We start from the raw sequence: 17,257 nt of genomic DNA on the forward strand, positions 1-17,257 counted from the left end.
AATCAAACAGTAAAAAATTACAGGTTTTTGTATTGATAGCAGATAGATCATCCTCATGAGTCTGATTTGCAGAGCTTGCATATATTGTTTATAGGACTGAGATTTATGAGAATAGGATTGCTGATAGGGAAATATAGCCAGTTAAGGAAATAGTAGCTTCAGGCAAATACAGCAAAACAGCAAAAATGAGATTAAGTGTATTTCTTAATCTACAGGCAATTCTAATGTCATACTTCAATTATTGCTAAAATCTTCACAATTGTTTTTGTATCAATATTTAGAAATATGTAATTTAGAAATACGTAATTTTTGAACAGATGAGTGCTCAGTTTTTTCTGTAAGTCATATTTGGAATTGTCCTTTTGCTGACTCACAGCCACACAGAATCACTGATCCAGGTTTTGTTTGCTTTCAGTTTTCAATCTTCAACAGCTTTCCTTTAGCACTCCAGAAATCACATGATTATGCAGTCAGTTCTGAAATATATCCATTTAACTCAGTTATCTTTGCCTGTTTTGGTTTGATAATGTTTTGCTTTTTCTTTAGCTCTTGGTAAAATGGTAACAGAATGGTCACTTTGGTATAGTGACATTCATAATAGTTTGAATATTTGTACTGTGTGGGCAGAAAACACAGCCGTAGTTTGGCAAACTAATACTGGGTCTGATAAATCACATTGTGGGTCTTACAAATGAACCTGATGAAGACTGCTGTTATTTTAAGTATCAATAGTTTGTAAGCTTCTCAGAAGAACAGAATTTTTAAAATGTTGATAATCTGTAATGCTCAATATTGGTGTTTTCCCTTTTTTCAGGGAGATTGTTGATAATACAGGCAAAGAAAATGGTATTGATCTAATAATGAGTGATAGAACCTACCACTTAATTGCTGAATCTCCTGAGGATGCAAGGTAGGAAAATTATCAGGCCTATTTTCTTTTCCTTTTCTTTTCCTTTTTAACCTCTATGCCATTCTGCCTTTGGCTTGTCACTAATTTGTTTGACCACTGTCACAAAATATTCAGGCTGTGTTAAACACATTGCATTTAATACACTTTTTGAAAGGCTTGCTGAGGAGAAAACCTTGTGGCAGACAATTACAGGGAAGACTCAGATTGCCAATGAAAATTTGCCTAGAATTTGGCTGCTACCCATGTGTTACTAGCAGCTTTCTGAAATACAGTTTGTCTGTAGAGACACAGTCATTAGCCACTGATGTTTTCCTTGCGGATTACCCTGCTGTGTATAGCTGCATTGATCAAATAAATATTTGAGACCTGTACTCTGCCTGAAATGAAGCATTTTGTTCTTAGGGGTGGGGTCTGTTTGTTCAAGTGGAACCTAAATTTTTTTCAGATAGAAGTTGTAATGCAGTCACTTTATTTTAGAGCAAAAGCATATTAGTATAAGAGTAAGAGAGTGCTTCCCTTTCTGCATATTTGAAAAGGGTCTTGCTTTTGTTGCTAAAGGATCTATATCTAACCATGGAGGAGGCAGGTGGGTGAGGAGCAAGTCTGACTTGTCCTATCAGTTGTAGAGCATCTTTAAAAGAAAATCGCCATGCCACAGCTCATGCAAGATAATAATATGCTTGCCTGTAAAAATTAAGCTTTTAAATAAAGTTAACTTAGTAATCAGAGCTTATTATCCATTGCCTTGCTGCCCCAAGGCCAGAATACAGCATGCCTTTGTCATTATCACTTGTGGCTCAGAAGCCTCAAAAGTTCTTTCACAACCTGTTCTTTGCAAAGGTAGAATGCCTTCCCTATGTCACAGGACCCTGAGTACAGATGTAGGTGTAGCAATGCAAAATCCGTCGTCATTTTTTTAGGTATCCTTAAAATTATCCTTAAATCAACTAAGGAGCTTTCTAGCAGTTACTGTTAAGATTCCTGTGGGATGTAAGCATATTTTAAAATGAAGGCTTAGCTAAATTCTCTTCTACCAGACTTGTGTATGTGCCGTAGGGACCAAAGCAATTATCAGCACACAGACTTGTCTGTTGCTATGTATCTCCTTCATTTCTTTCTAAAAGATACAGGAGGAAACACTATGCACTCTTGTTGTATATAGTGTGAATAACAAAATATCCAGATTAAATTACCTTTTACCAGTGTGTTTCCTGTTTCTTTTTTCTAACTCATCCCAGAAGACTTAATGAGGAAGATGTGTAAGGATTTGCAGACAGGCTTAAATCAAAGCCTTGTTAGCAAAGCATTTGAAAAATGAACTATTAATAATTGGGCTGTGTTTGGTCCACATCTGCTATTGCAAAAATATTTTGTACCTGGGCTTAGATTAGGATCTGAGGTTGCTTTTTGTTCAAATTAAGGGAAAAGCCAAGAAAAACATGGCACAGGCCCCCAGGAGAGGAGTTACTATTACTGAAGAAGTAATGCTTCAGTGGGCAGCCATTGCTGAGGGTTTGTTCCTTTCAAATCCCTAGCCTTTTTCCCTATTTCTGTGTTCTCGGACTCAGCTGAAAAACAAAAGAGGTCCTGAGCGGGGACAAAAATAAAGGCTGCCTTTGTTTTTTGCAATGTGCCATGATTCATTTTGTTTTCATTGTTTACACCAAGATTAAATAAATTATCACTAGATGCGCATACAGTGCTAGGAAGTCGTTTTTCTTTTTTTTAATTGAAATAGAAAGTTTCACTTCAAATACATTTGCAATTCCTGAGCCCAGAAAGGAAAGATTAATTTATTTTGTGGGAATCTTTTGGTTGGTGGGGCTTAGTTTTCTTCGGTTTCTTTACTTCATTTTCAGCTTTAATTCAGCTGGTCATTCCTCCTCTCTAGATGACAGCTTCTCTCCTTTTTTTGTGGTATTGCCTTACATCCAGTAAAGTGTTAAGTACAGCCTCTCTGTGGGTGTCTCTGAGTCTTAAAAAAAGAATCAGAACTAAATATGTTCTCATCTGCTTTATGATCTGACACTCTCAATCTTCATTTTGCTTCATTGCACTGTTCATTTTGTTCATTGCACTGTTTCTAACAAAGTGTGAGCCGATAAAAAGAATTTAGGATATGGCAGTGATGGTACTGTTTAACAGCCTACACAGTTTTTCTCAAGCTATTTTATCAGTTCCATTTCCATAAATCTACATTTTGGGGAAACAGTTGGCTTTGAATGCTGGAGTTAAGGAGGTAGCTCTTCAGTGTCCTAGACAAAAATTCCATGTCTAAAAGCAAAGATAACTTCATATTTAAGTCCAGTTTTGCAGTAGGTTGAGTTTTTCCTCAACCCTGTGATGGCAGAGGAGCCTCTGCAGCAAAGTGAGGAGTCTGTATTAAAGGCTGGGCTTTTGAGCCCTTTGAAAACTTGACCCCAGGTGGTTTTCATTAGAATGGCAAATTCATATCTCAAAGAATGGCATTCAGGAACCTGTTGAACAGGCCAAGCTCTGCCCTTAGATTTCATTGGGATTCCTTAGAGCAGTTGAGCTTTATCATGTACAAGTGCCAGAAGGATGGAGGTTTCCCAGAAGCAGAAGGTGTGGTTGGAATTAAATCCATCTGCAATTGCTGCTCAGGACTAGGGGCTGAAGCACTGGAAACCTCTCTGCCACTTTTCCTGTTGTGGATATGTACAGTGCCACTGGAGTGGCACAAATTTGCTCATCCTTCTAGCAGCTGGATTTTTCAGTGCTCCATAGAGAACAAAATCTGTAGAGGTATTTGCTTGGGCGTTTTATTCTTTTTTTCCCTCTCATTTGTGCATCTGTGAGAGAACTCAATGTACTTGGGTGGTCTTTGCAGAAGTATACTGTAAGAGATTACCACCAGTTACACTATCGGTGCAGCACAATTTATAATCTGAAGGTTGGGATTCCCATTAACGGCTTTGTGTATAGCTAGCAATATATTTTATTCCAGATGAAACATGTGGAATGTGTTACAAAGACTCTCCAAGCACTCAGATGTTTCAGTGTGCTTACAGCAGTTTTTCAGATATGCCACTTAGTGTACAAGGTACTTTTTGTCAGGAAGAAGGGTGTGACACAAGCTTGGATGGAAGACCTGGAGCAGCTTGCTTGCACCCAGTGTTACTTGAACTGACATAAAGCCTTGCTGCTTTTATGCCTGTTGACAAAAGGAATCTTAAGCAATTTCAAAAACCTGCAGAACCTGCTACATCTCTGCAGAACAAAGGTGACAGAAGGCTTGTGCAGAGCCAAAATTTTACTTACATTGCTGCCTTTCTCTCCCCAGCCAGTGGTTCAGTGTACTGAGTCAAGTCCATGCATCCACAGAGCAGGAGATCCAGGAGATGCATGATGAGCAGGCAAATCCACAGAATGCTGTGGTAAGTCTACATCTGAAGAACTTTTAAAACCAAATATTTTTAGAAAACAGGGCCACTGTGGTGCTGCAGCCTCTAATAGTCACAACCTGCTTTGTTTAAATGTGGTGGTAGCTGTGACACTGGCTAGAGCTCCCATGTCTTTGGTCCCATAGCTGTATGAGGAGAGAGTGTGACTTCTGAGTCCTCTCCCATCATTCACCTTGATGAAAAATGGCTGTTGATTTTGGGGGTGGTTTTTCTGGTCCACTTCCCTATTACATAACAGTTTATGCTTGATTTTGAAATTTTGCGAAGATACTGTTAATGAGTAAATTAAAAACCCAAGAGTTAAAAAGTCAATATTTCTCTGATCCTTCATTTGCCATTCTGTACAACATATATTGGTGATTAATAGAATATATCTGGAACCTAAAATCAAGCAAAGGAAAACAAAAACTTCTTCTTAATGGCTTTAGAAGTTTGTTTTGAGAGAATGCTATTTCTATTGGGATGGCAATTTTCAGTGAAAAATTCAAGCATGTTTGGAAGCATAGAAAAGAGCAGTTTTTGAGCTGTCTCCATCCTAACTACAAATTATCTTTTACTCGATGTATTCGTCCAAGTCTCTTAGTTTTCCCCTCAGCAGTTTTAATGGTTAAGAGAAACTGATGCACAAACCTGCAGTTCATTTTGCTTGATCAAAGCTGCTGCTTCTTTCTCCTGTCTCTCAGAGGAGTACTGTGAGTAATGTAACAGTGAATGTCTTCCTCATTTTCTGGTTGGATGTTTGTTTATAGGGTACACTTGATGTAGGACTAATTGATTCCGTCTGTGCTGCTGACAATCCAGATAGGTAAGTCAGAACCATGCCTGGTGACTTTCTTTTTCTCTTGTCTCTAGCCAAAATCAGACACTTTATGCTTTAGTGTCTGTATTCTACTGGCCAAACATGTATTAAAATGATTCATTATTGCTTCCCTTTTCATAGCACTAAACACCACATGTTAAAACATGGAGTAGGAATGCTGGTGCACTTTGGGGAGGCTTCAGTAACTTCCGTGACACTGCTTCATACCCAAACTCTTCAGCTCCTGAAGTGATCCAAAACTGGAAGATTACATATTTCTTTCATTTATACCAGTAATGCTCCTGACAAAAAAGAACAGCTGATTTTTGAGTTCCTTAGTAATGTAGTAGGCAGAAAATTTAATTTTAATGTTTTTTTTCTGTTCAGCTTCTCCTTCATGAATATTGTATTCTTCAGAGATGAAAACTAGTTCCCCAGAATAAAAATGTCTTATAACAAAGACATTGCAGAATAAGAACAACAAAAATGTCGGGTTATTCTTAGTTCTTGAACTACTATTGGTGTTTAGGGAAATAAAAAGTAATCTGGGTTCAGACTACCACTGGTTTATAAGGTTACTGGATGTGAGGTGTTATTTGAACTGCAGGGGCTTACTCCAGTTTCTCCTCATTGTGCATATGTGTAAAACAGCTGGTTTTAAGTTAGTGCTTTGTCCTTGGCCTGCCAAAACACTGATACCAGAAGTAACGGTGAATTTACAAGCCCAGGTTTCCTAAACAATACAACACAATTATCCAGAGCTTTCACAATTTTAAAGTAGCATTTCTCCTGCATTAAGTTAATGCAATAAGTTAAGCATTTTTCTTGTAAGCATTTTTCACACTGAGTTTTTTTAGTCTTGTGGGGGGATTTTATGTTATGTTTTGAGGGATTGCTCCAGATGAAAACATTAATGGTAAAGGGTTAAAGCAAGCATTGTAGTCCAAGGAACCTGCCTGTCTGATTCGGAGAGCCATTAGCACACTTCTGTTGGGCTAGTTCTTCATGCTTCAGTGAATCCTGGTGTAGGATTGGGTAAAAGCCAGACTCTCATTAAAAATGGATTGTATTCTCTGTGAATTGGGTTGCACTGCATTAAAAATAAAAGAATCCATGTTCACATGCTGCTTTACTATAGACCTTTGTATACTGTAGTTTGTTTTAGCTAATGTAGCTGCTGAAGCAGATACTCTAAATAGATCTGACCTTAAAACAGTTCTGATTCACATGCAAAAGTGAATGATTGAAGTTGGGACGTTTTTCTCCCCACAGATTTTTTTTGGGATATGACAAGCTGCAATTTAATGTGAATTTTCCCACCATTCATAGCCCTTGCATTTTGGTGTGACTGTAACATAACTAAATCTTTTCAAATACTTAATATTTCTTTAGGTGATAACTAAGTAATACATTAGAGGTGGACAGTATTTTTCTGGAAAGAAAATGCAAACTATGAATAGTTTTTATGATTATTGGGAGTGAGATAAACAATATGTATACTGATTATAAAGGCTGTTTCAATTGTCATTTATTTTCATAGACCAAATTCATTTGTGATCATCACTGCTAATCGTGTTCTTCACTGTAATGCTGACACTCCTGAAGAGATGCATCATTGGATAACCCTGCTTCAGAGGTCAAAGGGGGACACTAGAGTGGAGGGACAAGAATTCATTGTGAGGGGTAAGAACTGAGTGGGGCAGTAAAAAGTAAATAACATCTGTTATGCTTTGAAGAGATTGTTCCCACAATACAGTGTGGGTGATATGCCAACATGATTAGTGTTGCAGCCTCTTCTTTGTGTGGTGGACTTTACTCACAAATTAATACAGCTGAAATTTGTTTTGAGAGGATGCCATTTCTATTGAGATGGCAGTTTTCAGTGATAGTTCTTCTAGTGAAAAATCAAAATAGAAAGATTTTAATATTAATTTTATCTTTATAATTTCTTGTTTGATAATTCTACTTGATGTTGTTTCATATGTGAGCTTATCAATTCACATAATGTTTTTGTTGTTGTTGAAAGTATACAACTTACTTTTAGCAACCTACTTTTGTCCAACTCTGTTCAAGAGAAAGAAGTGTGATTCAAATTGTTTCCTAAACAGGGTGGCTACACAAGGAAGTAAAGAACAATCCAAAAATGTCCTCGTTAAAACTAAAGAAGCGTTGGTTTGTTTTGACGCACAATTCTTTGGACTACTACAAGAGTTCGGAGAAAAATGCTTTGAAATTGGGTACACTGGTCCTGAACAGCCTCTGCTCAGTGGTCCCACCCGATGAAAAAATCTTCAAAGAGACAGGTAATAGTTTGCTCTTGTTCAAGTATGACTTCTAGCATGCCTTCAAGTATGTCCTTCTAGCTAGTAGTGCAAGAAACAATGCATGAGAATATTTTAAATGGATTATTATGAGTGCTGTTCCATGAATAAATCCAGTTCCCAAGTCACTGAGGTGTTCTACAGGGAATTACTGGGTGAAAAACAAAGGTAGAGGAGTTAAATTTCTTCTCAACAACATTCAAATTATCACAGTCTGACACTTCTGCCAAGTTAGTCTGAACACTTATTCTTACACACCAAAGACCTGGGAAAGACATGGGTAGCACTCTGTTCATACATTATTTTATGTGGAACTATGAGGGCCAACATTGAAGCAGATATAAGGAGAATGCAGAGTAGAGTCCAGTTTGTGGTAACCTACATCCTACACCTGAGTCAGCTCCACTATGCATTTTCAGAACAGGTTTTCAACTCAGAAGTGTCTGTTTGTAAATGAGAAAAGACTGTTGACAGTCCTGTATTATCTCATTGGGGTCGCTGACACTTCAAAGAGGCTTTCACTAGTGAAAGATGAAACACATTTCCTTTTACTGAATCTGTTTCATAAAAAGCCTATACAGTGATGCAGCGAGAGAATTTGAACTGAAATGCTCTTCCTGTTATAGTTTCCACTTCATTGGTGTAAAATTAAAGACAGAGGAGGTAGTCTGTGCTTTATGCCTGTTTTGACATGTGCCATGGACTATGAAAAACTCTCGCATACAAAGCAAGTCTGTCTCAGATTTTCCTGTTACAGACAGGACTGGAGAAGTAAGGCCCACAAGCTACAAGGACCTAAGAGTATTCCACAGTATTAACAGTGTTGTCTTACAGTGACTTTTACTAAGATTACTGGGTAAAACAGGGAGCTGCATCATGCACAGTTTTAGTATGAGGCTACTCCCAGGCTTCTTTAAAGGAGAAAATCTCCTTTAATACCACAGTATCTGTATTGTGATACTTAATAACTCACACAACTTTAGTTCCTGAAAGACTGCCAGACTGATCTGGGATGCAGCACTGGGTGTCTGCTGGGCTGTAGCTTGTAATGATGACCAATTTTGCTGTTGTGCCAGGTTACTGGAATGTGACCGTGTATGGACGCAAACACTGTTACCGTCTCCATACGAAATTGCTTAATGAGGCAACCCGCTGGTCAAGTGCCATCCAGAATGTGATTGACACAAAGGCACCCATTGATACTCCAACTCAGCAGCTTATTCAGGATATTAAGGTAGGCACAGGCAGGATGGCATGGGGTGAGAAAGAATGGTTCCTTAAATCTTTGTTTTGGAATTGCTATATTGGGTAATAAAGCAGAAAATTACGTTTTAATTATACAGTGATATGGACTAAAATTGTGAAACCTAAATGTATTCTCTGACCTGATAAAGGAATTTCTGTCTAAACAGTAGAAGAGCAAACTTTGAAGTGCAGCTTGGAGGGCAAGAGGGATAACTTTTTTCCATTAAACTAGTAACAAGTTTTACTGGTTTGTGTAACTTCACAGGCTGTACCTGGCAGTAAGAGTACATTGTTCAGGTTCATGAGTTAGCAGATGTGTTTGGCTCTGTCCACAGTGAGCAGCACACCATGATGTGGACTAAACAGATCTTCTGACTTTTTTTTTTGTCATTATGGTTCTTTTCTTTTCTTACTATAGCATGGGCTAAGCATCTCATATCTGTGTGATGAGAAAAACATTCAATTAATGCTTACTGTTTTACAATCTCATTGGAGACAGTGCACACATAGGCAGAGAATGTCCTACTGTAGCTTTTTGCTAATGTGCATTTATCAGAGGATGAGGATTCTCACAAGAGAACCAAAGAAATAGGCAAGAGGGGAGAACTGCTACTGACCTTTCCCCTTAGAGAGTGCCACCTCTTCTCTCATGGAAAAGAAGCATTAAGTTCTCAGTTCTAAGATTATGAATGCTATTCTTAAGAGCAGGAGAAATATATGGAATTCAGGACTGATAGAAGACATGGTCACACATCTGTCAAACCTGGTCTGAGAAGAGCAGTAAGAGCAATATTTGGATGTGTAGAGTGGGTGCACAAGGTTTACAGCAGCACTTTGGACTATTTTGTTTGATAGCTTGTGTAGTTTCTAACTGAAAGGCCAATTAGTTATGTTGGAGAAATACTTTTAAATGAAACTTTAATACAGGTATCATATTTGCCATTATGAATTACTAGAATAAAAATGAATATAAAATGAAAATACACTGCAGAAATTGTTATGACACTTTATTTTGGTGTCCTGCAGCTTTGCTGTATGGTTTTTTTACTGCACAGATAAAGCAAGCCTGTCCAAGGCCTGAGGTTGGCAGGTACTGAGCAGTCATAGCCCACAGCATGCCATGGCAGCCACAGCATCCACAACTGGATTTTGCAGCAAATAGTGTTGGTAACACTGATTGCTCAGTTTTTTACAACCAACCTAATGCACAATGCATTGCATTATTCTTAAAGCTGGACCCCAAAACCTCTTTTTTTTTCTTACCCCAATAGGAAAACTGCCTGAATGCTGAGGTGGTTGAACAGATTTATAAGAGGAATCCAATTCTCCGTTACACTCATCATCCACTGCACTCACCATTACTGCCACTGCCATATGGGGACATCAATCTAAACTGTAAGTTTTCCAATAATAGGACCACTTTTCCTTATGAAAGACTAAACCAGAGGATGGAATTTTTAAGTCTACAGAGAAGTAATGGTGGCAAAATACATGTTTTTAATACAAATAGACAAGATTCCCTGTTCTCTTGAGAGTAGCAGTTTGCTAGCATAGAGCCATGGGCTTGTGGTATTCCTTCAAGAGTGTTACAGAAGGGAAGGTTTCTCTTGCTTTCAGCAATACAGCCAAGAAGACTGAGTTTGAAAAGTCTTGCACTGAAATAAGCAACTAAACCTGATTCATTCAGTCCCCTTGAATCATATTCTTCTCCTAAAATTATTGTTGCTTCTTACCCTCTGCAGGAAGCTGCAGCAGCCACAGCTTCCAATTAACAGGTGTACGTTTTATAAAATGGGATAGGAAGCCTTATTTATGGGAAATAGGATTTAGGAGTGTACATGGTTTTTAAAAGTAATGCTTTGTTTAGTCCTGAAATAAGTGTAATCCTCTCTTTTCATATTCTTGATTCAAACACTAATTTAGAAATCTCTTTTGAATGACTGGTTCAGACTATTGATGACTGTGAACTTGGTATCCTTAAAAAGGATTTGTTTATCTTAGATTACAACTGCATATTAAACAAGATATTACTCAGACCACAGGTTTCATTCTTGGGAGGAGGGTGAGAGGTTAATATGGAATATGATAATGGCACTTCAGCACTGTGACTCACTCTGAAAGAAAAGCTCTCTGTCACAAAAAAGAAATCAATCAAGATACACCTTTTCACAAATTTCAATAGCATATAAGCTCATAAAATTAGTTTGCATCATACATTTGAAATGGTAAATACAGATTCTAATATCCTGCATAGCAAGGGTCATAGCGTAGCATTAAGCAATTTCCACATTAAGCCTGAGTGCTTTTTCTTTCATATCTCATCTAAGCATATTTCTTCCAATATTTCTTTTGAAGTGCTGAAAGACAAAGGCTACACAACTCTGCAAGATGAAGCCATCAAGATATTTAATTCTTTACAGCAGCTGGAGTCTATGTCTGATCCCATCCCTATAATCCAAGGTATCCTCCAAACAGGACATGACTTAAGACCTCTCAGAGATGAGCTCTACTGTCAGCTCATCAAGCAAACCAATAAAGTGCCTAACCCTGGGAGCGTGGGGAACCTCTATAGCTGGCAAATACTCACCTGCATGAGTTGCACCTTTCTGCCCAGTCGTGGCATCCTCAAATATCTCAAGTTTCATCTCAAAAGGTGAGAACCTTTGATCTACTAAAGCACCACAACTTTTAACAGTATTTAGATATCTAGAAGTGAGACTTGAAGTTGCATTCACTTAGCAAGCTGGCTATGCCAAACAGTGAATCTAAAAACAAAATGTTATAGGAAAAGTATGTGTGAGTTGGTCTGGATGGAATTACACACATTTGAGGAATCAAGCAAAATGCCACAAAGTTGAATGCACAGTTCCTTCATGTTGGCAAAAGAGCTTCCTGTAACTGTATAAACTTAAATTACTTTCAGCCCGTCTCAGGTCCCATTTTAAACTGTCCAAACTGTTAAAAATTCTTCATCCCACTTACCTTAATTTTATGAGATATGCAACGTGCACATAAAAGAACAGTATCACATTTAAAGATGTAATTGAGGCACAAACCTATGATTGCAAATCTGATTTTAAAATATTAGTGAACATTAAATAATAATAAATCATTGTTGTTAGTTCAGCATTAACCAGAATGTGGAGTTCCTCTTGCTATGATGCAATGGAGGAATGCGGAATGTGCCATTAGGAATGTTAGTCCACCAACAAACTCCATAATTGAAAAGCTTTGTCTGTACTTGGAGCATGCCAGTTAAGCAGTGTACTGGATACAGAAATACTCTCAGGGAAAATAATTCTCAAATAAGCAAACTTCACAGACTGGCAGCTTAAAGTAATAAGCTTTGTCTCACAGGGTTCGTGACCAGTTTCCAGGAACTGAAATGGAGAAATACGCACTTTTCACTTATGAATCTCTGAAGAAAACCAAATGCAGAGAGTTTGTGCCATCGCGAGATGAAATAGAAGCACTGATTGGCAGGCAGGAGGTGACATCCACAGTTTATTGCCATGGTGGGGGCTCCTGCAAGATTGCAATCAACTCACACACTACAGCTGGAGAGGTGAGAAGCGGTGACAGAATGTCTTTGTAACAAAATCAGCATGTCGCTTCACATGCCAGTCCCAGGCAGCAGTAGTGCTGTTACACTTTGGAAGCTCTGGGGCTTTCTCTGCCAGTCTCTCCTTTTTGGGAAGGAAAGGCTTACAGTGCTGTCTCCCCAGGACAGCTGTCCCTCCCCACAATAAGTTCTGGAGAAATCCCTGCTATAAAAACTTTAGTAGACATTGGTGTGTATGAGAGCCAAGCTGCTTCCTAAAACTGGAAGACTCTTGCTGAGTTGGTGAAATACAGGGGGTTATGTCTGGCCAGGAGATAGCACATACATATTCTGAAAGAATAAAAATTACAGTGGAATTTGACAACAATTAATAATGCTGATGAGGACAAGTTAATCACATTTTTAGCCTAATGTAAAACCTAGCTCTAATTTTTTTCAAAGTGTCGTACTCTGTGGTACTGTTTTTCCATGCTATGGTTTTTTCATGTATTAGGTGGTTGAAAAATTAATTCGTGGCTTGGCTATGGAGGATAGCAGAAATATGTTTGCTTTGTTTGAATACAATGGAACTACTGATAAAGCAATTGAAAGCAGAACCATTGTAGCTGATGTCTTGGCAAAGTTTGAAAAGTAAGTGTACCTCTCCTTCTCTGTTCACTCTAATAAGTAGCAATTAAATAAATTTCCAGTGTCAGTAATGCTGAATTTTCTCTTTGATTTGCTTGTTTGTGATGATGCAGCTGAATTGTACACATGGCCATTTCTGGAACAAAAGGATCTCTTTCTTAGTTTCCTTAAAAGACTCAATAGCCACTTGTGTTGGTTTTCTTCTGTCCTGACACCAGTAGAGTAATATTTCTCATCACTATTTTTACATTTTCTTCTCCACTACTACAAATTTTTCCACATTGCTGGCGATGTGACTGTGAGAACTGTCAGACTCCAGGCAGTCACTGCCATCCTGACTATCTAACTTCACGTGGAAGTTACCACAGTACAGCTCACAACATTTCTGTTACCGGTAAAATTGAAACCACCTATAGCAAGCACTGTATTAAGAAAATGTAATACAAGCCTAAATATCTGTTTGTTATCCTTACGTTTTATGCATGGCAATCGACCCCCGTTATCCACATAAAAATGGGGGAAAAAGGCATGTTTTAAATGTTATGCAGTTTTATAACAGGACTTAATAATGTTGCTTTTATGAACACCTGACTTATCTAAAATCAACATTTATTAAGAGAATATGGGTTAGAAACCTTTGACTTGATAACTGAGCTAGCATTTGTCCTTGATTTTGCTGTAGGCTCTAAATACATAGACACACATAAAGCAAAGTTCAGCTGATGCCTTGCTTAGATTCTGCAGGTGGCAGTTTAGAAAAGAGTTTGATTTGATCTGATCTCTCTCCCTCTTAACACAATGATCCAGGCTTGCTGCCACTGCTGAAGTTGGGGAGATGCACTGGAAGTTCTACTTCAAGCTCTACTGCTTCCTGGATACAGAAAACGTCCCAAAAGATAGCGTGGAATTTGCCTTTATGTTTGAGCAGGTAAAGAACAAAGATTCTGTTTTGATGCACTTTAAAGAAGAGGGGGAAGAAGGTTCTAGGCAGCAAAGAGAGTGTTATTATTTTGCTTCTGTTCAACTGAATGCACTACTACTCAAGCATCAAGAGCAAAGGAAGCAGTTCAGTAGTCAAAATAGGCCCATCCTGACATAAGTGAAGCACGCATGATTTTTCTAGTGTTATGTTTCTTACTTCTGCATTATTTGCCAATTGCTTTCTGTATAGTGGTAGAAAAATGAATAACTGGATCTAAGCTGCATAAAAAAGAGTAATACTTGCTTTTAATTTTCCTCTTCTTAAACTATTTTCTGAAGAAATTGTAAGAAATAAAGTGAAAAAAGTGACTGGCAACAAATTAATAAGAGATTCCTGCTGGCAACTGTACAGATCTAATTGAGCAATAGCCTTTTATCTTTTAAAAAACTGATTGTTTCATAAGTACCATAGTATAATAGTCCAGTCTCAGCAGTAAGACAGCTGTGATGAACAGAAATCCACTTAGTGAACATGCTGAGCCCAGAATGAGGCTACACTGCAAAACATAAAATAAGTTAAATTGATTTCTAATGAAAATTAAATGCATAAGCAGCTGAATTTCTATTATATCAATCCCTATAGTTACTCAGAAACTCACTGATGGCTTTTATTATTGTTGATTGATCTTCTCCTGTTCTACTATATTGCAAATGATTAAAAATTCTTCAGTAGTCAACTTCTTTCAGTGGACACTAGACACAGATAAAGACTGCTGTGTAGGGTTAAGATTTCTGTCTCTTTGCAATACCAAGACACTGACATTCTGTTGGTGAGCAAGATTGATGTGATCAAGAACTGATGTACCTAAATTTTCATACATATGAAGGGTTTTCCCCTTCTACATCTTCCCTGTAATAGAGTATTTCTTCTTTGTTCAGTTTAAGATACTATATAACACAAGAAGCAGATTCAAGCAGTTTTCTGTATGAACAGCTAAAACAAGCACATTTGCTGGAGCAGATTGTTTTCATGTGGCATTCTGTGCTGACTAGTGTTTAGCCAAATACTTTATGCCTTGCCAAAACCAGTAGTATTTGTTATAAAGCATGACATTCAATCCCTACCATCAATATTACAGCAATACCTTGAAGAGGTAACATTACATTCTAACATCAATTCTGTTCTATATTTTCTAATTATCTGCTTTTGATGTCTGTCATCAACTTTTTTCAGACAATTATCAAAATTCCCTTTTGTCATCAGTTTTAACTCTGTAATCTCCATTATTTTAAAGTCTGAATCCTTTAATGATCATAAGTGACTGAAGAAAATATTTTAGTTCTTCCTCATTAAAATACTGTCCGTCCATTTCTAAAAGACAGCTCTTTCTTCTGCATGTGAACAATCTCAGGTAAACCATTTTGCATGTTTAAAGGCACATTTTGTACACCTAAACAAACTGGTTGTTACTTAGCTGTGAGTTATCTCTGTGTGTTTACTGAACTTGCAATTCCTGGATCTCCAGACATGATGGATGTTTGTTTCCTCTACTGCTGTCATATGAAAGAAAACACCTAGGTGCTGCACATTTTCACAGAGAGCAGAGATTTTGAAAGAGTCTTCTTGGTTCAGAATCTCATCCCTGATGCTACAGAACACTGCAATATGTAGATGTTGTACTATCTTGATTTGGGATCCATTGAAGATGTATTATTTCCCCTCAGTAAAATTAAAAGCTGTCCTAGAGCTTGGCTTGTTTGGCTGAAAACATCAGTTTTCACAGCCAGATTATTGATAGCTGTAAACAAAACAGGAGACCTGTTTCTTCCTAATGCCCTTGAACATAGATGGCTTCTCCGCAATCAGATGTTTCAATCCTGTTTTCTCCTCTTTACATTTTATTTTCCTTTTTCATAGTTCAGTTACTCTTAGATATGGGAATTCACTAAAAGCTGTCCTAGTAAAAGTAATTCCCATTTAGCAGGTTCCTCAGTTGCCTTGCAGTTCTTCTGGTAAACACAGTTTTATCCAGCTTAAATTTGCCAAGAGATTTACCCCATTTGATTTATTTAATGGATCATTTATTTCAGGTCCTGGGTTGGCCTGGAAGTAGATTTACTTCCCTTGTTTCTCATATGTCTTTCAAAGGCTTCTTTATAAAAACTTACCTTTTTTCCCCCCTTGATAGGCTCATGAAGCAGTGATTAAAGGACATTACCCTGCTCCAGAGGAAACCCTCCAGGTCCTTGCAGCTTTGCGTCTTCAGTACCTTCAGGGAGATTATACTGTGCACACCACCATACCAGAACTGGAAGAAGTCTATCCCTTGCAAAAGCTGAAGTCTAGGATTACACAGTCAACCAAAACATTTACTGCATCAGAGAAAACCGAGAAGAAACGAGCCAGCTTTCTTGAAGGAACACTGCGGAGGAGTTTCCGAAGTGGCTCTGTCAGCAAACAGAAGGTTGAGGAGGATCAGATGTTAGACATGTGGGTCAAAGAGGAAATCTCAGCTTCCATGACTAGTATTATGGACAAATGGAAAAAACTCCAGAGGATGAATCAGGAGCAGGCCATGGCAAAGTACATGGCTTTGATTAAGGAATGGCCTGGCTATGGTTCAACACTCTTTGACGTAGAGGTAAGACCATATGAATATTCAAACTACAGCTTACACTGTATAGGTGATGATTTCATTCCAGAGCAGTGAAACCATAAATACAGTATCACAATGCTCAGACAGCTGATGTAATAAACACTGACCTATTAAAAGCCTACTTCCTTTAGCAAGAACTGTAGCTATTTAAATCCACTGCTAACGGTAAAATAGAGGGACAGAATGCTATTCTGACAGGTTGAAAACAAGTATAAGAGGTATAAAAGGCTACACTTAAAGAGAGACAAGCAGTATGCACTTTTTAACAAATGGTTACAGACAAAAACATCAACAGTAAATGTTGTGTGGCTCCCACTGTTCCCCTGCTGTTAATTTACATTTTTTTCTCTAGTGTAAAGAAGGGGGATTCCCACAGGAGTTGTGGCTTGGAGTCAGTGCTGATGCTGTTTCTGTCTACAAGCGTGGGGAAGGAAGGCCTCTGGAGGTGTTCCAGTATGAACATATCTTGTCATTTGGTGCTCCGCTTGCCAACACATACAAGATCGTGGTGGATGAAAGAGAACTGCTTTTTGAAACTAGTGAGGTAAGAGCAAGGTAGTTTTGTTATTGTGGTCTTCCTGTTCTCATAGCCAGGCCACTTAGTAATTCAAGTAATGGCTGCAAATGTTAGAGCTTTGTTCAAGATCCCTGTAAATCTAAAGGGAAGACAGAATGACATGGAGAGAAGTGCTGAGTATTTTTATTTGTTTAGCTGCAAAACGGTTTTGTTGAAAGCTTGACAGTTTTACATTGTTAGTGTCCAAAGAAATTAATTCATTTACTGTTACCT

General features: G+C 38.0%; 1 protein-coding gene across 4 annotated transcripts in view; it reads left to right on the forward strand.

Annotated features, from left to right (window-relative positions):
- The window catches only part of MYO10 (myosin X), a 162,814-nt gene that overhangs the window by 144,126 nt on the left and 1,431 nt on the right, over window positions 1-17,257 (forward strand). For all 4 annotated transcript variants that reach the window (XM_030267071.4, XM_072924275.1, XM_072924277.1 and 1 more), the window contains 13 exons: window positions 815-910; window positions 4,215-4,308; window positions 5,085-5,140; window positions 6,675-6,817; window positions 7,243-7,437; window positions 8,532-8,689; window positions 9,972-10,095; window positions 11,056-11,353; window positions 12,058-12,265; window positions 12,756-12,892; window positions 13,697-13,817; window positions 16,000-16,452; window positions 16,820-17,011. In XM_030267071.4, coding sequence (XP_030122931.2) covers window positions 815-910; window positions 4,215-4,308; window positions 5,085-5,140; window positions 6,675-6,817; window positions 7,243-7,437; window positions 8,532-8,689; window positions 9,972-10,095; window positions 11,056-11,353; window positions 12,058-12,265; window positions 12,756-12,892; window positions 13,697-13,817; window positions 16,000-16,452; window positions 16,820-17,011 — 2,275 coding nt within the window. The remainder of the gene's footprint in view (window positions 1-814; window positions 911-4,214; window positions 4,309-5,084; window positions 5,141-6,674; window positions 6,818-7,242; window positions 7,438-8,531; window positions 8,690-9,971; window positions 10,096-11,055; window positions 11,354-12,057; window positions 12,266-12,755; window positions 12,893-13,696; window positions 13,818-15,999; window positions 16,453-16,819; window positions 17,012-17,257) is intronic.

The sequence above is a fragment of the Taeniopygia guttata genome, chromosome 2, assembly GCF_048771995.1.
Source record: "Taeniopygia guttata chromosome 2, bTaeGut7.mat, whole genome shotgun sequence".
NCBI classification, from domain to species: domain Eukaryota; kingdom Metazoa; phylum Chordata; class Aves; order Passeriformes; family Estrildidae; genus Taeniopygia; species Taeniopygia guttata.